This window comes from Athene noctua, chromosome 22 (genome assembly GCF_965140245.1).
Source record: "Athene noctua chromosome 22, bAthNoc1.hap1.1, whole genome shotgun sequence".
Classification (NCBI taxonomy): Eukaryota; Metazoa; Chordata; class Aves; order Strigiformes; family Strigidae; genus Athene; species Athene noctua.
The window spans coordinates 6,924,360-6,947,297 of NC_134058.1; the positions used below are offsets into that span (position 1 = coordinate 6,924,360).

General features: G+C 50.3%; 2 protein-coding genes across 3 annotated transcripts; one reads left to right on the forward strand and one right to left on the reverse strand.

Annotated features, from left to right (window-relative positions):
• Positions 1-1,499: 1,499 nt before the first annotated feature.
• CASP9 (caspase 9) lies at positions 1,500-9,059 on the reverse strand. Its single transcript, XM_074924685.1, has 10 exons — positions 8,924-9,059; positions 7,850-8,069; positions 7,238-7,318; positions 6,998-7,029; positions 5,928-6,104; positions 5,056-5,145; positions 4,199-4,346; positions 3,513-3,692; positions 3,209-3,318; positions 1,500-2,095 (listed from the first exon to the last, which is right to left on the reverse strand). The coding sequence occupies exons 1-10, from the start codon at positions 9,053-9,055 to the stop codon at positions 2,003-2,005; spliced, it is 1,263 nt and encodes a 420-aa protein (XP_074780786.1). The 5' UTR covers positions 9,056-9,059; the 3' UTR covers positions 1,500-2,002.
• Positions 9,060-9,152: 93 nt separating this feature from the next.
• On the forward strand, positions 9,153-22,594 carry DNAJC16 (DnaJ heat shock protein family (Hsp40) member C16). 2 transcript variants are annotated; one of them, XM_074924888.1, is made up of 14 exons: positions 9,153-9,418; positions 10,335-10,401; positions 11,339-11,669; positions 12,504-12,688; positions 14,572-14,676; positions 15,280-15,438; positions 15,816-15,946; positions 16,305-16,488; positions 16,669-16,851; positions 17,103-17,179; positions 17,664-17,744; positions 17,846-17,944; positions 18,330-18,500; positions 18,931-22,594. In XM_074924888.1, exons 1-14 carry the CDS (start codon positions 9,243-9,245, stop codon positions 19,325-19,327), a joined length of 2,346 nt encoding a protein of 781 aa, XP_074780989.1. In that variant the 5' UTR covers positions 9,153-9,242; the 3' UTR covers positions 19,328-22,594. The 2 variants fall into 2 exon arrangements, with proteins under 2 accessions (XP_074780989.1, XP_074780990.1); XM_074924889.1 differs by having other exon boundaries at positions 18,333-18,500.
• The last annotated feature ends 344 nt before the right edge of the window (positions 22,595-22,938 follow it).

Below are 22,938 nucleotides of genomic sequence, written 5' to 3' on the forward strand. Positions count from 1 at the left end.
AACTCATACTTACTTCTATAGAGTTTAAGAGTTAACTAGTTTACTTAATTATTACACACTTTTCTTGAGTTCCTATAGCTAAAGTTTATAGTTTATAAAATTCAGACTATTGTACAAGTGTTTCACAGTATTGTACAAGAACTTTAACCACAGTCTCATACTCTACACTTCTAGTGTAAGACTAATAGTATTAATAAAAAGTTTATTAAGTACTAAAGTTTACACTTTAAATGCTTAAAACTACACTTAATACCTTTAAAGAACTTTAAACTGTAGGAACTACAATCTTATTAAAAGTTTCTAGAACTTTAACACTCAATACTTAGATAAGGTTTAGGTTGGAGTGTATGATCAGTTTAACTTTAGTTGTATAATCTTACACTCAGGACCTTAAAAGACCTTTAAAATTTTTGTATTAGTTACATTCAAAGTACCTAAAGTATTATACAAGAACTTAGCTAGTGTTAAGTGTATAACCCACTTTACTTGGGAACTTACAAAGTATTAAGACTGTTGGTAACACTCAGGAAGTACTGTTAACTGCATAAGACAAGACCTACACTAAAAAAGCCTTCAAGTGTTTGAAACTTTACATTGTTTTTGTTTCAAAAGTCTTTAAGACTTTAAACACTTCAAGGTTTAAAAAGTGCATAAAGCAAAATAACTTTAGGACCTTATAAACACTACGGTAAACACTAGTTCCTAAGGTCCTAACTTTCAGTTAAACACTGTTCTAAAGAAGTGGATGTTAAACCTTTAAAAGACCTTTAAGAAGTGTGTTTGTTTAAAGAACCTCTTAAAAGTTCTTTGAGAACTAAAACTTAAAGTGTTTTAACATCTTAAAAGTTCTGTAAACTTTAAAAAGCAAGGTAACCCGAAATTTTGTAAAGGTCTTAGAAGAAATTTAAAAGTAGAAAGAACTTTCTAAGTGTAAATGTCAAGATTTTAAGTTTTAGATACAGGTTTTTAGACTTGAACAAATAGAAGACATTTAAAAAGCTTTTTTTTATTAAATAGATCTTAGAATTGACCTTAACACTAGCTGTATAACTAATTTTTAAAGTTACTAAAGAAGTCTTACAGTTCAGGAACTTTTAACCTAGGTTAACTTCTAGTTAAAAAGTGGGTTTTGGTTTTTTTTAAATGTTTATGATCTTAAAAGCTTCAAGTAGAAGGTAAAGGTTTTAAGTTCTTAACCTAAGAACTTTGAATTTTTACCCTTACTGGAACCAAGTGTGTAACTTATGTTGTTGAAAAACTTAAGAATTTTTCTTATTCAAAAGGTCTTAGCTAGTTTTGTGCTACTGGTTTTCTCTTCTCTTTTTTTTCCTCTCTTTTTTTTCTCTTCTCTCTCCTCTTTTCCACTTAACCTAGGTTATGTAATGCTACCAGTAACAGCAGGAGGCTAAAAAAAATTACTCAAGCAAGGTTTTTCTTGCTCTTCCCATTTGAGAGAAGCCCTCAGGAGATGCTGAAATGGCCTCCACGAGACGGAACAGACAATGGAATACAGTGCAAAAGATTTTATTTTTTTTTTCATTGCGTTTTGTTGAAAATGAGAAATATCAATTGTAAAAATCATTTCATTCCACTGAAGCACCAGACCTTGACTCTATCCATCAGTTACCCAGGAAGCAAAGGACACAAACATTGCAATCACTGAAAAAAACCTACTTGGAGGCTGAGCCCAGACATGTCACAGCAAGCTAGAGGCGCTCTCCTCCACGAGCGCGGAGGCTCGGGGCCAGCACCTGCCCTGGCAAAAGGGCTTCCTTCAGCCATCCCTGTTCCGTCCCTGCCACCTCCCATCAGCACAGCATCAGCCTCCATCTTACATTTCACAGCAAGGACAGCATTCACAGATTACATTTCTCAAGACAAACATCTCGACAAACAGACAAAGGCCACCGGGAGCACCAATGCTGAAACATGGCAGGTGCCGATTTCATCCAGCCCCAGGAAAGTAACTCTCATGCCTGGCAGGGATCTCAGAGCCCACACATCATTTCCACGCGAAGAAGAATTTTTTACGGAGAAAATTGAAACAGCCTGGCATCTGCTTGTACCTCCCCTTGGCAGAGACAGCGTTTGCCACCTGAGAATGGAAGGAGAGCGGTTGTGGAGCTTTGCTGACTCATGCGTCAGGACACAGTGACAAGGGTGGGGAATGGGACTGTGGGATGGGAGAGCAAGCAAGTCTCCTAAAATGAGACATTTTCACTGGCAAAAACCGAAGGGGATTCAAGGAAAAACAACCTTTCAAGAAACCCCAGCTGCACCAGCCACCACTGCCTCCAGAGGGAGGAGCAGGAGCCACAACATCCTCTTTCCTTTAGGGTGTTTACTTAAAAGCAAATTCTCTTTCCACTCATTTTCTTCCAGACATGTCTGTCACTCCCCCAAGGTCACTTCCCTGGCACCAAATGCTAACTGGCAGAGAGAGGGTCTCACACTACTCCCTTGAAATCAGCAGCTGCAGTGCCACCACATGCTGAGAAAGCACCGTGGCATCAGGAAAACAACAAAGTAGGTCCTCTCTCCCCTGCCACCTCCACCTAAGACTCTTCCCCTGCCCCCAGTGAACAGTAAAAGCGTTTAGCAGTACCTACGCTTGTCCTCAACTTTGACAATCTTCTCTAGCCAACAGGGCACACAAATGAAGCTGTTTATTAGCCACCCTGGTTCCACGCTCCCTGCACATTGCACTCCTCGTTCAAGAACATGTGAATGCAAACATCTGGCATCAGCTTCCTGAGGGTGAGATGCTCCTCCAGACTTACCACGGTGTCACAGCAGCACCAGGGAGCGCAGGGGAGCACTCGTGGAGATCTCCAAGCACAAGAGACCCAGCGGGTCTTCCCCGAGGGTGTGATCTGCCCAAACACCATCCCAGTGCCCATCAGCTTGGATTTTTGAGGATGGGACGAGCTACGCAATTTTTTATCAATTTCCTTGGAAAAGATTAAAGCCTCTATTTTTCAGGATTACTTTTCACTAGAGAAGCCTCAAAGTGATTTTTGGCAGTTGGAGGCCAGATGCTTTCTTCACAACTAGACCTCTCCACAGCAATTAGCCAATCCATAAACCGAATGCTCAATATCCTCATTCCTTTTTTAAGCACAGACCTCCATGCCCTGACCGACTGCAGCTCTGACTGCTTCCTTCATCCCTTTCATGACTACACAAAGCAGGAAAAAAGGACATTTACCCGCAGTAACATGTTCAGCAGGTCTTCTGAATGGGCATATTGCTCCAGCACGCTGTCCAGCGTTTCTACGTACCATGAGCCACTCGACACCTCCCTCCAGGAGACAAAACCTTCAGAGAAAGAATGAGAACGTTTCTGCTAAAGCCAGTTGTCTGTTCTCATCTCACAGAGTTTCTGTTGCTCCCTGGGTGCCATCTCCAGCGGAGCCAGTTGTCCCTAACTGCCCCTGACACTTTGGCTGTGAAGCTTCGACTTTTAGCTAATTCCACTGTAGCCAACAAAGGATTTGTGTGGGCTATCGCACCTGGAAAAGTTGAATAGGAGACCAAGATGTCGCTGGGTGTGGGTAAACTGGCTATGGCATCTGGCTCATCCACGTTACCCGATGGAGTCTGAAAAGGGGTCGCGTCTGACTCCAAAGAACCTCCAGGAGCTTCGTCACTGGGTGAATCACAGTCCACTACAAAGCCTCTATCTTTCTGTTCTGCAAAAAGCGGCAACAAGACAATCCCTGAAATTCATCTTACCCAAGCATCCCACGATCATACATCCTCCGTTAAGAAAAGATTTAAAAAATAAAGGCTATCCAACAAAACAAAGCTTTTTGGCTGCACTGGTTGATTTGGAGGCACTGGTAATTCACGCGAAAGCCCTCGGTCTGTGCTTCTCCTCTAACCTCATGGCTGAAGACCTGGAGCAGCCACTCAGCAGCCGAGTGCTGCAGGTGCTCCCCTCCTTCCACCCCGCATCTCCCTACCGTGCAGTAAAACCGCTCCAGCACACACAGATCAGTACTGCCCTCCTACGAGAGCCCTTGGACTCAACCCGTGCTAGCAGTAAGAATGTGTGGCTGAGAGTCAGAGAAGACAGACAGCCAGAGAAACAGGTGACAAAAAAAACAAGGAACAAGAAGCCAAAGCCTAACCATGTCTCCGAAGCCTGCTTATGCCCAACAACTGATTCGCTACTGGAGCCAAAACAAAGATTCACCTCCACCACAGGCCTGGATGAAGAAGAGTTTGGGTTTTCCTCTCAAGCTCGGGCAATTGGACCCATTGAAATAGTTCACAATCTTTTCTATTGGAATGGGTTTTCCATCTGTTCCATAAATGCCTCCAGGAAATTGAATATGGCTCGTCTGCAAGAGGAAAATCCAGAAGCTAGTAATGCAGAAGGTGAGGCCAGCTCTAAGGCAGCCCTTTTCCAATTGGGTGTTTTGTAGGCTAAAGTTACCAGGACAAATCTCACTTCCTCATGTTTGTGCAAATGCATGCACCATGTCAGGGTGAGGGGGCACCCAGGAATCCTCTGACACACATCAAAACCCAGCAATCCAACTCCTCTGACCCAACTCCTCCCCTGTGTGCTCCAGCCATGGCGTTCTTCATCCTCGGGGACAACAGGCATGTAACACACACCATTTTCCTAACAACTGCTCTCCTCTCCTCATCCTTCGAGGCCTCTGATTTGTGATAAAGAGGCTTTACTAACAGCATCTTCCCCATCAGAGCTGGAGCAACAGGCAGGACTCAAGGACCACAGTATGAGGGTCAGCGCTACCTCCCGTCGCTCTCTGCCCCTCATTCAGTGCTGAATTACACACCCCAACTTCCAAAACGGAGAACTCTTGTCACAGGCAACACTGGGTCAGCCTACACTGGAGAAGCTCCCGTTTTCTTTAACCCAGATATGAGAGAGTCACTCTTTGCAACGTCCTGCGATGGCAGAACGGCCACCAGATCTGTCATGAAAGACCATTCTGCTTCCCTCCCACCCTGCCTGAATTGTCCCCGTGCCACAAGCAGGCAGCTGCCTGACGAGCCAAGGCAGCAATGCAATGGACCCACCTGACAACCATGGGAAAGGATGACCACGATGCAGCAGTCCAAGGTGCTGTGGTCCCGCCGCGCCAGGTTCCGCAGCTCTGAAACCATTTCCTACATGAAAAACATCAGGGTCAGAGTTTTTTTAAACTGTTCCTCAGCCACAGATTACTGCTGGGCCCTGCTCTTATCAGGCTTATCCCAGCTGTACTGCTAAGAAGAATCCAGTTGAGATCTCTGCCACTTTCTGTCCAGCAGAAGCAGGACAACATGCACCCACATACCGGCAGCAAAAGCCATCAGCAGAGAGTGAGTATTTCTGCGGTTCTGCCCTTATTTAACATTGGTTGCTTTAATTACATTGATTTCTCTCCTCGCTGTGTTCTTTATAACACAGCAACGTAAAACAAACAGCACTTCCCCATGATTTATCCAATGAAGCGCACTGCTTCTGATTAGGGGCCAGTGGGTGAGCAGAGAACCTTGTTTTACTTTCACCAGCAGCTCTGGATGACTGAGCTCCCCGTGCCGCTTCGAGTAACAGCTGAGGACTGTACAGACAGGCAAATCACACCCCCGGCTGCACACAACACAGAGGCTGTCAGAGCTATCACAGAAATACAGCCTCACTGATTTCCCTACAAATCACAAACCAAGAATCAAAGTTCAGGCAGAAGGGTGAAAACGTGCAAGGTCCTTTTCTCCTGCTGCAATTGCAGCACAACAATAAAATAAGAGGATGCGAGCAGTTGATTATTTCTTTGTGGAGCACAGGCTGGGGCTTTGGCGCGCTGCTGGCACAGGGATACATCCAAAACACACTCCCAACATCCCAAAACATGCTCCCATTGCTTCTGGGGGCTCACCTCGTGTTAGGTGGACACGGCCAGCCTCACCTGAGCTTTCAGATTCCGCCGAGTCAGGACATTGAAGCGCAAGGCCTTGAAGCGCTTCTCCAGCTTCTCGCAGTCCACGTCAGAGCCGTCTCGAGTCGACAGATCTGAGTCTCTACTGAAGTTGACGTTGTTGAGGATCAGGCAGTGTCCGCATGGGTCCGCTTTCAGCTCGTAAACCTGGCAGGCACACGTCACAATTAAACACCTTCTTATTTGAAGCACTTGCTGGCTAATACAGCAGGACACAATGAGGAATGGGAGTCCTTAAAGTAGCTCATTTCGCAGCTTTTTTGTCCTCCAGGCCTAGGGACAGATAAAAGCATCCATTCTCCACATGCATCTTGTTACCAACAGGCAGAGAACACAAAACAACCTGTCGAATCAGGAGCTGCCTTTGTGGAAAACCAGTCACTTCTTTACCTGCAGTGTCTCTGATGGCAAGTTGAAGTTTCTGGGAGTTTTTTTAGGCATCCTCATCAAACCTCACCCCAAAAGCCCACACAAGAAGCCAAGAGAACGGGCAGATAAATCTTCTGGAGACTCAGCTTTACCATCAACGACACCATCACAGGAATTTGATGAGGGCTACCCAAATACCTGCACTGATATAGCCACGAGCCTGGCACGTACGTAGCCAAACTATTCCCTCAGGCTGCCGGAAGGCAACTCCAGAAACATTCACAACACTCGTTCCCTGCACGTTTCCCAACGCGCCAAAGCATGCTGCATGTGTTCATTATTGTTTTCCTGCCGTTTCCTGTTTTCTCAATGCCACGACTACAAAGTCTAAACACCACAGACAACATGTGACTTGATGCCTTTGGAAATTAAGTGCAAGCTTTAGTTTTACATTATTTGTGTTAAAGCTGCAGTAATCTTGAGGAGGAGCTGGCTAATGACTGACCTGCTCTGTGCCGACCGGCCCCGTTACAGTGGTGTCAGTCTCGCAGGGATTGCTCAGATAACACAAAGCAAGAACCGGCTGTCCTGGGGCTGTTTTCTGGTGGCCACCCACAAGGCACGGAGCTTTTGCTTAACAGGGAACACTTTCGACCTAACCAAATACTAACCAGATCGTGGTTCCTCTTGTCAACAGATGAACCTACAACACGCAACAGAGACACAGCATTTAGCTCTCTGCATCCCACAACGAGGCCTTATACACCTTCCTCCTAGAATTCATGTCAATCCCTCCCTGTCACCCAGGACACATCAGCAACACGTGCAAATTCCCCCTTCCCAGCCCATCACACACTGGAAACAAGCATCTGGCATGCCGACCTTCCAGGAGAGATGGGGACAAAGCTTACCCTGGGCTGGCATGGGAGGCTTTTGAGGTCTTTCGCTCTCAGCTTGGACTGGGATGGATAAATGTTCAGGAAAGTTCACATCTGTAACAACACGGGACAGTCAGGTCTCACCCTCTCCCCCTTAAATTTCATGCTACAAATAACCAACGTGGGGTCCCCAGAAGGACCTGAGCCAACAGCCGCCTGTTGCAGTGACCCTGTGGCGAGGCTGCGATATGACAGCGTGTCCTTTTTCCCATGTCCGTTTTTCTTTTTACAGGGTTCGACAGACTAAAGTTTCTTCTTAAAACCTCACAAGCTGGATCTGCACGCAGATTCAGCAGAGCGCGAGACGGTGAGGACATGGCAAAATCCATTTTCACCGAAGTACCGTGTAGGTTATGTGCAAAAATACAGAGAAGGAAACTCCTAACACCACGAGCACATAGCCTGAGCTTAAAAGCTTCCACTACTGAAAAGCACAACATTCTCTCTGTAGTGACCTCTGCAAGCCATGCTCCAGGATATTAAAGACCAAGACTTCATGAAACATTACCCATGACGAGAGGGATCCCAGCTGCCACCCCCCACGTTGCTGTTTGCCCAGAAAACAACTGCACCTTCAATATTTACTTTTATTCTGCTTTTCTCCACGTAATTCCAGCTTGACAGGCCTCAGGTCTACCAGCTGTGGTGGCGCCGGCGAGCATTTGCACTCCTCAATCAGCATGTCCGCGAGGTCACCCTGCCCCGTGTCCCGCAGAATCGAGAGGAATATGGGAAAAGCCTGTTTCCCTCGAGTCTCCAGGTCGATGACCAGCTGCCGGGCTTGCTCTCCTCGGCTGCCAGCGCTCTGCAGAGGAGAGCAGCCCCAGACAATGTGTGTTCACCCCAAGCCAAGGCTCAGCGCCTGGCCAGCCCTTCCGACCAGCACCTAGGATCCACACCGAGCACATCTGCACGGGCTGAATGAGACAAGGACCCAGCAGACACAGGCACAGAGAACCCCAGCAGCCACTCGACCCCCATCCAATCACAAAGACCTGCAGCCTCCACGGGGACACACAGCTGCAGCCCACTGTAGGGCTTGGAGGAAGAAGGAGCTTCCCCAGCCTGTCCCCAGGGGACAAACAGGCACCCCTCTGCCTGTCACTGGTGCACAGGACAAGGTAAGACACCCCCAGACCTGTCACCAGTAACAGATGGGAAACGGGGACCCCTAAGCCTGTCACCAGGCTGGGATAGGGAGCCACGGAGAAACCCCTATGGCTGGCACTGGCTGGGGCAGGGGACAAGAAGGGACAAGATGTGGGGTTCTTACACTTCTTACCTGCAGGGTCCTGCGTGGGGAGGGACGAGGGCCACTCCCTCGGGCTTGTCACTGGGGTGAGGGGACAGAGGGCCCTTCCTTGGGCCTGTCACTGGGTGAAACAGGGGCCTCCCTCAGGCCTGAGGGAACACGGGGGCCACCCCACACAACACCCCCACCTCCCCCCAGGCTTGTCACTGGAGCTGAGGGGACACGGGGCCCTCCCTTGGGCCTGTCCCCCGGATGAGGGGACACGGTGTCCTCCCTCGGGCCTGAGAGGACACGGGGGCCACCCCACACACCCCCCCAGGCCCGTCACCAGGGGGAGAGGACACAGGGGCCGCCCCCTCGGGGCTGTCCCCGGGGCTGAGGGGACACGGGGGCCGCTCCCGGCCCACCTGCAGCTCCTCGACCATGGGCCGGGTGAAGAGGCCGCGGTCCTCCAGCGGGTCCCAGAGCGGCGCCACCCGCAGCGCCGCCACCAGCCGCGCCCGCCCGCGCCGCAGGGCCCGCCGCTGCGCTTCCTCCATGGCGCCGCCGCCGCTCTGGCCCTTCGCCTCGGTGACCGGAAGCGGCGCCGTCTCTATGGTGACGGCGGGGCGGGCGCGCCGGAAGCGGCGGCGCAGGCTGGGGGAGGGCGGCCCGTCCGCGGCCCTCGCCGCTCGCCGGTCCCCTCGGCGCCGGAGCCCGTCCGTCCCCCCCCACCCTGCCGGAGCCATGGAGCTGGGCCGGGCGGGCCTGGCCTGGGCTGCCGCCCTGCTGCTGGCGGCCCTGGGAGCGCAGGTGGCGGCGGCGGCGGCGGGGGAGTTCGACCCGTACCGCGTCCTGGGGGTCGGCCGGAGCTCCAGCCAGGCCGATATTAAGAAGGCCTACAAGCGGCTCGCCCGGGAATGGTACGTGCCTCCCCTCCGCCTCGGGCTCTGATCCCGCTCCGTGGCGGGCCGGACACACGGACACGGTGGGACAGACACGCGGTGTCGTTTCGCGTCCTCTCGGTTGACAGAGCTAGGCCGCTGCGGTCTGAGGAGCGGGTAACGCGTCTGGGTGGTGGCATTAGCCACCCTCCCTGGCTGTCCGCGCCAGGCGAGGCTCCGCAGGCGGTCAGAGACGAGCGACGGGTCTTCCTCCCAGGCCAGGAGTCATCCTGAAACCAAGCAGATGCCTTCATGCTATCAATCCAAACTATAAAACCCTCCCGGAGCTTGGCTACGGGGGAAAAAAGTTCTCCCAGAATCAACTGGGAACCTTTAATACGCCAGGGTCTAAGTCTCAGTTTGATATACTTAAGGGCAACTCAACCCGTGCCGTGGGAGGGAAACACCTTGGATCTGCAAATGTTGCAGCCCTCGCTTCGGTGGCGCACACTGACGAGCAGGCTCGAGGGGTTTCCTGGAAAATGGCCTCACCTGGAGCTTTGAGAGCCTGCAGAGTTTTGCCTGAGACATCCCCGAGGGCTGTGGCGGGAGACAGTTTACAGGAAGAACTCAGTAGATATGTAGGGCGGGAGCAGAGGGACGCATCGCTGCAGCGGGTAGGAAGGAAACACTCCCTCGTCCCGGGCTCAGGCTGCTGCTGACGGATCAGATGGAGGGACAGAGCTGCAGGCACATGGAACACGTCCTGGTGCTGCGTTTTGGGATGGGGTTTGGGCAGGGAGAGCACATATAAAATCTTCATCTCAGCCTCAGGGGATGCTGCCGCCGCACACCCTAACTGTCCGTGTCCTGCTCGCCTCTGAACGGAGGCTGACAGCTCGCTGTCCCCCCCGGGGAGCTGCTGACCCCCTTTTCCTCTGGTTCTGCCTCGTAGGCACCCTGACAAAAACAAGGACCCGGGAGCAGAAGACAAATTCATCCAGATTAGCAAGGCCTACGAGGTAACATGCTCTTCTTGCTAAACTCGTGCTGTCGTTAAAAGTTAAGTGACCTTATTTCTATGTATGGGGCTTTGTGCTTTTTCTGTGTACACACAGAAAGGTGCTTGACCCTGTGGAGGTGGACACTACTGTCCAGAAAAGTTCAGTCTTTTTTCTCAACAGAGAGCCTCTGGATGTCACCAGCGTGGGCTCTCTGGCAAATATTTTGCTACAGGTCTGCCCTGTTCTCACTAAAATGCCTCAGACGAGGGAGGAGCAGGTATTTGCTCAGCCCCGCACAGCTGGGTGGCCATCTTGTCCGTGTCACGCCTCCACATAAGCATTTTGGGAGTGATGTAAGCAACGTTAATCACTGCAGGGCTTTAGTCGCTTCAAATTATTTTTTGCATAAGTAGTTATTTGCGCATTGCTCCTGCGTGGCTCTCCAAAGTGGCTGCCCCAGTTTGTGGCGGCTGACCCGATACCTCCACAGCAGGCAAGCTGAGCTCGCAGAAACAGAAGCAAATCATCATTTTCCAGCTGAAAAATGCAGTTTCTCTGTGGGGTTTCTGGCTGCTCGGTAAAACTTTTGGTGTTTTTCAATGCGCTGAGAAAACCCTCGCTGTTCAAGTAGATGCCAGCAAAAGCCATTCCAGAAAAGTGTTGATGCTCAGACAGCGTGACGTTCAGGCTCAAGGAGCCATCGGTGTCAGAAATGGGTACAGCAGTCTTGATTTACAGGCTCCTTTCCTTTGGGCTTTGGCTTTTTTTACCCTTATTTACTGCAGCAAGCCTGGAGGCGATGCGATGGTTCCTTTTTCCAGAATATTGATCCCTCGATGCACAGCAAAGGCTACACGTTCCCTTGGAGCCTGTTCTTATGCAGCAGCAGTTACTTACTAAGGGATTATTGGCAGGGCATTTCCCCCTCACAGTTTTTCTATCATCTACTTCCCAGATTCTCTCCAATGAGGAAAAGAGGGCAAATTTTGATCGCTATGGAGATGCCGGGGAAAGCCAGGGCTACTCTCAGCACCAGCATCGCCAGTTCCACCACTTCCACGAAGGCTTCTATTTTGATGAGTCCTTCTTCCATTTCCCCTTTAATTCGGAGAGGCGCGACACCTCTGACGAGAAGTATTTGCTTCATTTTTCCCACTACATCAATGAAATCGTGCCAGATAGTTTCAAGAAACCTTACCTCATTAAAATAACCTCAGACTGGTGTTTCAGCTGCATCCACATTGAGCCTGTGTGGAAGGAAGTCGCTCAGGAATTGGAGGCGCTGGGTAAGGATGAGGCCGTTAAGGCTGAGCGCGTGTCCCTCGCCCCACGAGCTTGTGGTGACTGCCTTCAGCTTTGGAAGAGTGAGTTTAATCCGTAGATTTCCCCAGGGATTTATCCTAACGCTTTCTCATGTGTTAACATCATCGTTGATGAGGCTGTATGTTAGAAATGAGGAAAAAAATAGTCCTGTAGATCACAAGGGCAAGATGCCTTTTCTCCTGTCCTGGCGGCGAGTGGCTTAGTCTGCCGCCAATGATAACGATGGCGTGGCCGAGGGCTGATCACGCCACCACGAATTTAGGCCGCCAGCACGAAGGCTGTGCTCCTCTTTGCCCTGCACTTGGATGGCTTTGACAAGCAAAGATCCCTGCAGAATATGTCCTTGACTTTAGGGCCGCTACCATACAGTGAAGTTTTGAAACTTATTGAACACATTTGGATGTCAGGGGGTTATTTTGTACTTGCCCCTTCGCCCCCAGCTTCCTTGTTCTCCCTGAAAATGTTGTCTGCATGCTCTTCCATAAAAACATTTAGACTCAACAGCAGGAGACACAGGCAGCGCAGTCCCCACTTACTAAGATTTTTCTCCTTGAGGTTTTAACGTAGCACGTGAAATACCAGTAGACAGAACAACAGAGGACAGCGTGTTCTCTCTCCATAGATAAAGCTATGAGTTTTAAATACAATTTTCAAGGCTTGCAAGAGGAGGGAAGTACAAAGTTAGGAGGCACAGTCCCATGAATAACTTCTGGGCAAGGGAACACGTCTTCAACCTCAGTTTTCTCCTGATTTGGGTCATCAGTGATCCTTCACGTGAACCTACTCTCCTTTTTCAGGAGTGGGAATCGGAGTCGTTCACGCTGGGTACGAAAGGCGCCTCGCCCATCACCTAGGTGCACACAGCACACCGTCCATACTAGGGCTCATTAACGGGAAAATAACCTTCTTCCACAATGCTGTCATTCGAGAAAACCTGCGGCAGTTCGTGGAGAACCTCCTGCCAGGGAATCTCGTAGAAAAGGTATGCTCTGGTAAGAGTGACACGTGCTGCTTCTCACGTCTATCTGGATATTCATCTCTCCTTAGCTGTTTTGGTGGGTAATTGTTTAATTCAGCCCCCGAGCTGATCTGTGTCACGAACACAAGGACATCCAGCCGAGGCTGGTGAAATGAGACATTTTGAAAGCTGTAATTACAGCTACAAACCCCTGAGTTGGTGGAAGCAATGGCACAACGTGGCTGCATAACACTGCTCCTTGCAAAAGGGCTAATCCAGTTACCACACTGTTATGCCAATACTTTTGTGCTCCTGCTGCTCTCTCAGCTGTAATACCCCGTGGCTGCCAGAGCTGTACAAAAGCTACCCTAGGTTAGGAATCTGTGATCGTGCCCTGCCTGCCTGCTGGATTTCAGTGCCCTTCCTTGGGGTTTCATCCAGCAATGGGAAGTGATCTTACCCCTGTGCTCGGCACTGGTGAGGCTATACCTCGATGACTGGGTTCAGTTTTGGGCCCCTCACCCCAGAAAGGCCACTGAATGACTCGAGCGTGGCCAGAGAAGGGCAACGGAGCTGGGGCAGGGTCTGGAGCACAGGTCTGCTGGGGAGCGGCTGGGGGAACTGGGGGGGTTCAGTCTGGAGAAGAGGAGGCTGAGGGGAGACCTCCTGGCCCTCTGCAACTCCCTGACAGGAGGGTGCAGAGAGGGGGGGTGAGTCTCTGGACCCAAGGAGCCAGCACCAGGCCCCGAGGGAATGGCCTCAAGCTGCCCAGGGCAGGGTCAGGCTGGCTCTGAGGAAGGATTTCTGTGCAGAAGGGGCTGTTGGGCGTTGGAATGGGCTGCCCAGGGCAGGGGGGGAATCCCCATCCCTGGAGGGGTTGAAGAGTCGGGCTGAGCCAGCGCTGAGGGATCTGGGGGAGTTGGGAATGGTCAGGGTGAGGTTCATGGTTGGACTGGAGGAGCTTCAAGGGCTTTTCCAACAGAGATGATTCTGTGATTCTGTGAAGCTCAGGACCACTGACTAACTTGGAGGCATTGTCTGTTAAAACACCCACCCAGAGACCTGTTGTTTGTTTTGTCCAGTTTTGATTTGGAGCTCTGAAACTGGAGCCGGCAGTGTTTCAAAGTTACTGGTAAAACCTCCTACTAGATAAAAAATTCCTGCATTTTGGCCTTGCTGAGTTATTTCTGGCAGGATCTGAAAGCACCCATGCCCCCTTCCAGTGTGCTGTGGCTGGGTCAGCCCCCATCGTGCTCTCACCTGCCTGTCCTCTGCCTTTTTCACCTCACCTCATTTTCCCTTGTGATCTTTGGCAAGGGCCATCCTTCCCAACGGATTCTTGGCCTGCTGTCCTCCAGGTATTTGATTCCTCACCCCAAAAGCGGGTCTGCTGTCCCCTTCCTCAGCTAAAGCAGCCAGTTCACCTCCCACAGCTCATCAAAAGCAGAGCTGGCAGTCAGCTCTTCTCCCCGTGGGCCCTAAATGAGCTGTAATATCTCTTTTATCTCCTTCCTCTAGGTCAGAGAGGTACCACAGCTGAAACAGAGCAGGTTTGATGGGAGCGCAGAGCTTCCTGTTAGCCCTTGGCTTCCCACTATATATAAAGCATACGGCCCCAATGGACAGTTAGGAGAATGAATGTGGCATCAGCATGGACTTGAAACAGCATCAGCAGAGGGTGCAGTAACTAAGAGGGTTGGTGGGGTTGAGACTGATGGTTTCAGCTAATGTCCTGTATCAGAAAAGCACAGCTCAGGCATACCTGTTGGAAAGACAAACCCACAGCCTGCTTTGTGTAACACTGGACAGCTCTTTCAGGCTCAGTTCTCATTCAGACACCTAATCCTACAGCACCGCATGTGTCTAACGACTCCAAGGTTAAACTCATGTTCTGACTCTATTTAAAGATTACAGATAAAAACTACATCCGCTTTCTCTCCAACTGGAAGAAAGAAAACAAGCCCCACGTCCTTCTGTTTGATCATATGCCAGTTGTGCCATTATTATACAAGGTAATGTGATTTCTATCGCTGCATTCTTGACTTGCTAATAAATCCAGCTGTTCCAAAAGAAAATGTGATATTGCTGTGAGCAGAAGCAGACCGATGCCTCTAAATACTACTGGCTGGTTCTAGGGGAGAGCAAGTTTTTTTGTGTCCGTTGAAAATGGCACGGCCAGATGACCAACTTCGATAGGAGTTTGTTTTTCTGTCCTGAAAAACATCCTCCCTTAGTGGATGCGAAGGTGTGGGTGGGTTTCAGAGGTTGCAGCAACAGAGGCACATCCCAACCTTTATTGGTAATGAGAGATTTCTGTGGCATATCTAATTTGGGTTACTGGAAAGCCTGTTTCCTAAGAAACTCCTGCTACCATGCAAAATGTCAGGTTGTAAAATAAAGCTGTGGATCCACTGAGGCTTCCTGTACAATGACTAAGAGAATGCAAACTGCAGCTCAGCCAGGGAGCAGAAGGGCTTTTACCTCCTGCAGCGCATGCCCAGTGACATTTAAACTGCGGGAGGTGTTCTCAAAGCAAAGTCTCCACAAGCGCTCGGGGGAGAAAATGTTGTTTGCTCTCTAACATAAACACACGCTGGTGCTTTCCTCCCGTCCAGCTGACTGCCTTTGCATACCGTGACTACTTGTCCTTTGGTTACGTGTACGTCGGGCTCCGAGGCACTGAGCAGTTGTCCAGTCAGTACAACATCAACGTCTACACTCCCACCATGATGATCTTCAAGGAGCACGTCGACAGGCCCGCTGATGTTGTACAGGTATTGCTCAGAGCCCTCTCCGAGAGCTTGTGAGATGCACACTGAGGTTTTCTGACAGAGCTTGTGATGAGAGGTTGGTCGGTGGTGCCTTTCAGAGCAAGAGCATTCATCCTCAGCTTAAACTTGGGCTTCTGTGGAAGCAGAGAGCGACTCTGAGTGGGGAGGAAGCTCAGCAGGCTTCAGTTCTAGTGTCTGATCTTTCGAGGAGGGTGGCTGCAGGTCGCTTCTCAGTCTCAGGGCCTCAGAACATCTTGTGTGATTTCAGCGAGGACTGTGATGGCTGGCAGCCTTCCCCAGGCTTCAAACATGAATGTCACGACAGTTTTACTCTCCTCATCCTGCTCGGTTCTGACCTCTGCTTTTTTTGTCCTCACCAGGCACGAGATATGAAGAAGCAGCTCATTGACGACTTCCTTTCCCAGAATAAATTCCTCATGGTGGCCAGACTCACCAGCCAGAGGCTGTTCCAGGAGCTGTGTCCCGTGAAGAAGTCTCACCGTCAGCGAAAGTAAGGCCCCGTGGGTGACACGTCCCCCCTATTTTGTTCCCTGAGGCTCCTAAAGCCACTTTCTGTTTGATTCTGAGGGAGAAGGAAAACAACTGCACTGGATCATGCTGGCTATCTGAATCATTTGATAGTTTTCCTGCCTTACTAGGCACATCCTTGGGCAGAGTGCAGGTGGAAGGGAGGAGGAACAGGGTGACAGGCTGGGGAGCTTAGTACACAGAAGTCAGGAGCGGGCTGCCTGGAAGCAACAAATTGGATTTCTGGCTCTTCAGGATCATTCTGGCTGGAGGAAAGGGGATGGTTGTTTCCTCTTGCATCCAGAATGGCTCCTAATCCTCCATCTCCTTGTGTTGCCTAGACACTGTGTGGTCTTGCTTACCGGAGAAGGCGATAAATTTGCTGAGGCTTACGAGGCGTTTCTGACTTTTGCTGTGGCCAACACAAAGGACACGCTGAAGTTTGTGCACATCTATAATGATCGGCAGCCAGAGTTTGTGGACGCCTTGCTGATGGATGAGGAGAAGTATCGGGGAAAATCAGCTGTGAGGGTTTCCTTTTTTTTTTCCCCCTTCTTTTCCTCTGTCATTCTAACTCACACCACTTTATGTGGGATGCTTTACCTTGATCCGACACCTAATTCTGAGCGGTGATTTGAAGCATAACGTCTGTCTAGTAAAGAGTACCTTCCTCTCTGACATCTGTGGTGTTACTGGCTTGTGCAGGTGGTCATTTTGGAGAGACGGAATAACGCAGGAAAGATCGCCTATAAAACCTTGGAGGAGGCCTGGCAGGGCAGCAAAGAGGACAACTTCATCCTCCTGGATCTTCTGGACCAGCTGAGGACAGACCCCGGGCTCCTCTCTTCAGAGACTGTCCTGGCAGACTTGAATGACGAACTCGCTCCCGTAAGTGCCTGGCCATTTCAGCTGTCTAAAAACAGCCTTGCCTTTTTGGACAGTCCCATTATGGTCATTCATGGGCATTATTTATATTTTACAATACCAGGACAAGACTCTTACAAATTTTCTCACTCATGGAAGGAAGCTCATGGCGTGCTCTGAGGCTGATTCAGCCCAGGGTTCTGTTTAAGGGGTGGGAGTCCTGTCAGGGCTCTGGATATAGCAGGTTTCTCATTTGTTTTTTTCTTTTTAAACAGATGTTCCTTATCCGATGGCTCTACTCCGTGCTGGACTATATCTCGGACTGCTGGGACAGTTTGTTTCACAGTAACTGGTATGGATTGGGTATTAACGAGTCTCAACAGGGAGCAGGATTGCTGCTATCTTATTCAGATGCATATTAGAACTGGGCTCTTATTATCAGGAATTGAGAACGTATCAAAACACATAGGTGCCTGTATTCTCTTGAGATTTAGGTGAAGAGCAGTGACACCATGGCGACGTTAGCTTCTGCCTCGAGTACTGGGTACTCTGGCTGTGAGGCTGAGCGTGGACGTTACGTTCCTGAAAACACGAATCAACTGTTGTTTTTCACAGCTTCCCCACAGCCTTATTTTTAAATGCAACCATTTTTGTCCTCCTCCTTTTGGGTGGGAGCAGGACGGTGCTCAAAATCTTAATCCTCCTTAAGACCCCAGAAAACAAGCTGAGTTTGTGGGGAAACTGCATGGTATTACTTGAGGTAGACAGGAACTGAAATTTGAGCAGAAACCATGCAACTTGCAGACCTGATTGCTGTTTGCAAATCTTCCCCTCAGGCGAGAAATGATGCCGCTGCTGTCCTTGCTCTTCTCTGCGCTCTTCATTCTCTTTGGCACTGTTATAGTTCAGGCTTTCAGGTGAGTGCACGCCAAGATCCTAGGGGATCTTACAGTTCAGCCAACAGCACCTCAATCCAATCTGGTGCCTTCAACACACACAAAATAACCTTCCTTTGCAGTGATTCTAGTGATACAAGGGACTCTCCTCCCTCTGAGAAGGAAGAAACTGCCGCAAAGACTGAGAAGAATGACACGAGCTTCAGCAAAGAGAGTAACAGGTTCCTTCTCTAATTTCTCCAGAAATGTTTCCTGCCGAAGCGTTGCTTGGGGAGGGTTAGCTGGACAGCAGAGAAGTGCCAGAATAGTGCAGTCATTGTGTGGGCACAGCGAGGTGGGTGGGAGCGGTGTTCAGCCAGGACCCAGGCCAGCATGGACAGGGGTGCACTAACTTAGTTATGAAGTGATTCCCATGAGTTTGCCCCAGATGTCATCCTCAGGGAAAGGTGAAGGTCTGACTGACTCATTGAGGAAGACACAAGTCTGGCCATTGCACCGATTAAACTGGCTTTAGCTGCAGGGCACAGGGGGTGGGGAACGAGTTCAGTTTCCTCAGCTGCTCCCGGTCCCTCGTTCCCCTTTCACTCGGTCACTGTTTTGTTGCAGCAGGATTCCCAAAAAGGGTTTTGTCGAGGTGACTGAGCTAACGGACATCAACTACAACAGTAACTTGGTTCGCCTGAGGCCGGGGCACATGAACGTGGTCTTGATCCTGTCCAACTCAACCAAAACCGCCCTCCTCCAGAAGTTTGCCCTGGAAGTCTACACGTTCACAGGGTAGGCTGGGGCCCTCTCCTGGGTTTCTGTTACTGTTTTAACAACTTGTGTAACACTGCTCTGATGGTGAGTTGGGAGTAGTGGTAGCTCGATTGCCAGGAGAAAACACTTCTGGTGAGCAGGGCAGCCTCTGCACTCATTAGTGGCAACAAGCCACTGAAAACCAAGCGGCCTTTCCCAGCTGTAGTCGGTGGAGGTGGCTGGACAGGTCTGGTGCTGCTGCTGCTGCTTTGGCTGTACCTACATTTTAACAAAGGATGACAGTGCTGCATGCTACGTAATCATCACCTGTGCTGAACTGGGTTAAAAAAGGAGCTATGGTGACACAGCTCTGTGCCTGCCCTGGTTTACAAATGCTTACTGGTCCAGTAGGAATCCAGCCTGACTCGGGAGACGTGCTAATCCTGCTTCTCCTCTGCTCTTCCCCCAGGAGCAGCTCTCTTCATTTCTCCTTCCTCAGCCTGGACAAGCACCGGGAATGGCTGGAGTACCTGTTAGAGTTTGCACAGGATGCGGCCCCCATCCCAAACCAGTACGACAAGCATTTCCTGGAGCGCGACTACACAGGCTACGTCCTGGCTCTGAATGGCCACAAGAAATACTTCTGCCTCTTTAAGCCTCACAGATCAGGGGATGAGGGGGGAACCCTGGGGTCGTGCGAGGATTATGATTCCTCACTAGCCACAGAAACCAGAGGAAAATCCTCCTGCAGCCCAGGATCTAGATCCATTAAAAACAAATTACACAAATTGTCCTTTTGGATGGAACGTCTCCTAGAGGGTTCCTTACAGAGGTTCTATATCCCCTCATGGCCCGCACTAGACTGAGGGATTTTAAAGAGATTCTAACGGACAAACTTTTTACGAAGATGACAAGGGACAACTCTTTCCAGGAATACACAGACAAGCGTGACGAATGGACCTTAGGTTTTAGATGAACTCGCCTGGGGCCAGCGACTAGAAAATATCTCCCTGCATCTGGAGCCCAGGAGCGCAGCCAAGCGCACCAAAACTCCTTCCACCAACTCGTGCGTTTGGACGCCGTACTACCGAAGAGCCAAGAAGTCCATTTTTCCCTTCGTGTCCTGCCGCATCTGCTTCCCGAGTCGCCCCCGTTCCATCTCTCGTTTTACCTCGGTTGAAGAAAAACCCATGACTTCTCTGCCGCAGTGACTTGGTCTGGTATGAACGTGGCCAGTGACACAGGTCGGGTCGTGGTTCTCCCTCCCCTTCACCGTGTGCTCAGCCCGTGGTGCATGGTGTAACACTGGCAAGACCCTGCAGCCCCTCCCAGGCCCTGCCCTTCCAAAAGGCCTCTTCCCACCAGGCAGTCATGCTTTTATCAGCCTTTCCCGGGTAAGTGATCTAGAGTACGGTCGGGAGCATCTCCCTCGTAGCAAACCTGTAGCTGGGACTCACCCGTGGTGCGGGTTAGTGGGCGATCTGCATGTCTCATGCTCCTCGTGTCACAGTTCCACGTACAGCTTCACCAGCTAAACCATAACCGGGGAGGGAAGGGGTTTTGCACGGCCATAAATACTGTAAAGGTGTGGAGCCATTTAAATGTCACGTTGATTTTTCAGATGCCTTTCTGCTTCTGTCGATTTTAGACGATGTATCTTAGAGCCATAACTTTGTGTCCTCAGATTGTAGGCGTGAGCTGCTATGAGCCAGTAGATGTGTAAAAGAAACTCTACCTAGCTGCTAGGGAGTCGGTCCGGGCTCCTTTCACACACCCTTACATCTGTAGTACAAACCAACCTTTCTTTGTATCAAGGAACCTAATTCTTCGATGATTGTACTCTTGAAATGTTGCCCCAGAAGTGCTGTATCATCAGACCATTGCTTACGTGTGAAACTCCTTTTGGTTTAGGCTTGGGTTTAAGATGCTTGGTTTCAGCCTCTCACCTGTTTCCTTCTTGCCACAAACCTTTGTTTCTCAACATGCAGGCTGCTGCCTTGGGTTTTTGTTTGGGTGCGTTGGGGGATTTTTGTCTTTTTGAACTCATAGGTCTGTGTGAAGCTAGAACAGTTGTTAAGCGCAGGTTTGGTTTATGCTTTGCTCTAGCAGTCTTGATCCTAACAGCCACTTCCAGCACCAGGGGGAAAAGGGCAGCCCGCTAAGGCAGAGGGAAGGCGAGCAGCAGCCTCACAGCCGCTTTCCACTCCTCAAGTGATAAAGCGGAGCAGCAGGGTTTCTCTTCGTGGCCAGGACTGAAACCCTGTGGGGCTTGTTCTTCCTTTTCACTGCCCCGGGGCAGACGCCATCGTCGGGGCTGGTCCTTGCTGCACCGGAGCCGAGCCCCCGCTGTGGCACTGTGGGGCTGCAGCACTGCCAAAGCACGGGGGAGCTGAGCGGGGTGGCTGTGGCCGCAGGGCTCTGAACCCAACGGTAGAGCACTTGCTCAAGAACGTGGTGTTAATTAAAAGCTCACTTGGCCCTCGCCACCTCATTTACCATCTCAGCAGAGCAGCCAGTTAGTAGGAATAACTATGCCAATCTCTGAGCCAGCCCGATCCCCCACGAAATCGGGGAACGCTCAAGTCATTTTACTGCCCACGTGACCCAGTTGCTCACAAACCCTTGGCTTGCTGCATTCCTCCCGCCCCGGGGAGCAGATTGGCGTGCTTCGACCACCACAGGTATCTCAAACACCCTGTATAATGTACTTCCAAATAAAGGCTACGATGCTACCAACTGACCCTATGTGAGGTTACTTAATTTTAGCTCAGTGGATTCTAGGCCGCAGCTTGTGCTGCTGCATTGACGAGGCACTAAAGTAGAGGGAGGGAAGGAAGGAAGGAAGGAAGGTGAGGTCTTCTCCCTGCCAAAGAGCTTCCAAGGTGCACATGTACCACTGAAATAGAGTGGAAGGGGGAGCGAAACACCGGCCTGACACTGCTAGACTTCATTTTCATTTAGCTGGAGCAATCGCCGTAGCACTCTGGTGCTTTTCCCGCAGCTTGCCGTGCATGACCTGGCTAGGATAGGTTCTAGCCCAGTGGAGGGCTCTGCCTAACTTTTTAAAATGTTTGCAAAAGCAAAAAAATACTTTCTGGGTCTCTGCTGTCTCTTCCAATCAGAAACCAGGAGAAAACCCTTGACACATTAAAAAGAAGTGCCTAGTTGTGCTCCAGCAAGGGAATTCAGCCCTGCCCCAAGTGAGAAGAGAAGGTCTATGGCCTTCAAAATACAATTTGTGTGCCACACACCTGCTGGAATCCTTTGTTTAATTTTCTTTATAGCACAGGTAACCTCCCCTTTTAGACTGTGTTCTGTTTCAGGAGTGCTTGCAGCAGTCACCCTTGCTGGCTGTGGCCGGACGGGCGCACAGCTCCCCTTTAGCTATAACTGCCCTTTGCTGCTTTTAACCAGGTCTGACTCACTCAGCCTGTGTCACTGTTTTCTGGAAAAACTTCTTTCATGGGCTGGCAAACACCAAACTGTTCTAAACCCCTCGTTTAGTTCTCTTTAGCGTCCAGCGTGGAACACTGGGAGTTTTGCTTTCTTGTAGAAGAGTGTGGTCAGAGGCTGCTTTAGGCCTGAGGTCTGCCTGCCCTCTCCCAGCAGTTGCGAGCTGTTTTCCCCTCACCCCCACCCCAATCATTTTCTAACCTGCTGCCTCCGGCACCCCTCAACCCGTATCGTAACGTATCGTCAGCGAAACGCACCCACGATCCTGTTATGCACATGGTGGTTCGTAATCCAAAGATGGAGGAAATTCAGTCCTAGTGCACTGCTCTAGTCAGGTCTGAGTGAGCGCACACCGCTCAGAAGCTGAAGCAAAGGGATACAGGCCCCCAGTCTGAAAGTTGTACCAAAACTCCTCCCTGGAGCGAGCGTGGGGGGCAGCAGCCTCCCCTCTGCTGTTCGCCAAAATCCTGCTGGGAACTAGTGCACTAACGCAGCCTGAGAAGTAGGACTGAAAACTAGGTACATATTTTGCACTTTTGATACTGGGAGAGGGGGGGGGAGGGAATTAACTTATTTGGCAGATTTGTCTTTTTTATTTTTGTTTTGTTTTGTATTTGTGAACAGGCACTGATGTCATTTTGTTTTAAGACAATTACAGATTCACAACCAAAATAAACTATTTTAATGTGTGATGAGGTGGCTCCGTGTTTCCGTGTACAAACTAACCTTACCTCCGTGTCAGCTTGGACGTTCCAGGAGCAATTAAACTGCTCCTGCCATAGGAGACACCCGGTCAGGCCCGGCAGAAATTCATCCCCATATCCCCCTACTCTCCACCTTCAGGTGCCCTCCCTCTCTCTGCCTTCATCCTCCTGTTGCTGCAGCTTAATGGGAGGAACCTTGTACCAGCAACAGCTTTGCCATGACCCCCACGAGCTGGGTGAGTAATTCCAGCTGTGAAAGCAGAGGCAAAACACCATTACCCTCATCTTTTCCTTTCCCAGGCAAACTCAAAAGCAACAGC

Excerpts from the sequence above, each read along its gene's own strand:
- DNAJC16 (XM_074924888.1), top strand. The coding sequence starts at position 9,243 with ATGGAGCTGGGCCGGGCGGGCCTGGCCTGGGCTGCCGCCCTGCTGCTG. Across the intron at positions 9,419-10,334 it reads AAGCGGCTCGCCCGGGAATG|GCACCCTGACAAAAACAAGG; the intron begins GTACGTGCCTCC and ends TCTGCCTCGTAG. Across the intron at positions 15,439-15,815 it reads GGCCCGCTGATGTTGTACAG|GCACGAGATATGAAGAAGCA; the intron begins GTATTGCTCAGA and ends TGTCCTCACCAG.
- CASP9 (XM_074924685.1), bottom strand. The coding sequence starts at position 9,055 with ATGGAGGAAGCGCAGCGGCGGGCCCTGCGGCGCGGGCGGGCGCGGCTG. Across the intron at positions 8,070-8,923 it reads CCATGGTCGAGGAGCTGCAG|AGCGCTGGCAGCCGAGGAGA; the intron begins GTGGGCCGGGAG and ends TCTCCTCTGCAG. Across the intron at positions 7,030-7,237 it reads GCCTCCCATGCCAGCCCAGG|GTTCATCTGTTGACAAGAGG; the intron begins GTAAGCTTTGTC and ends TGCGTGTTGTAG.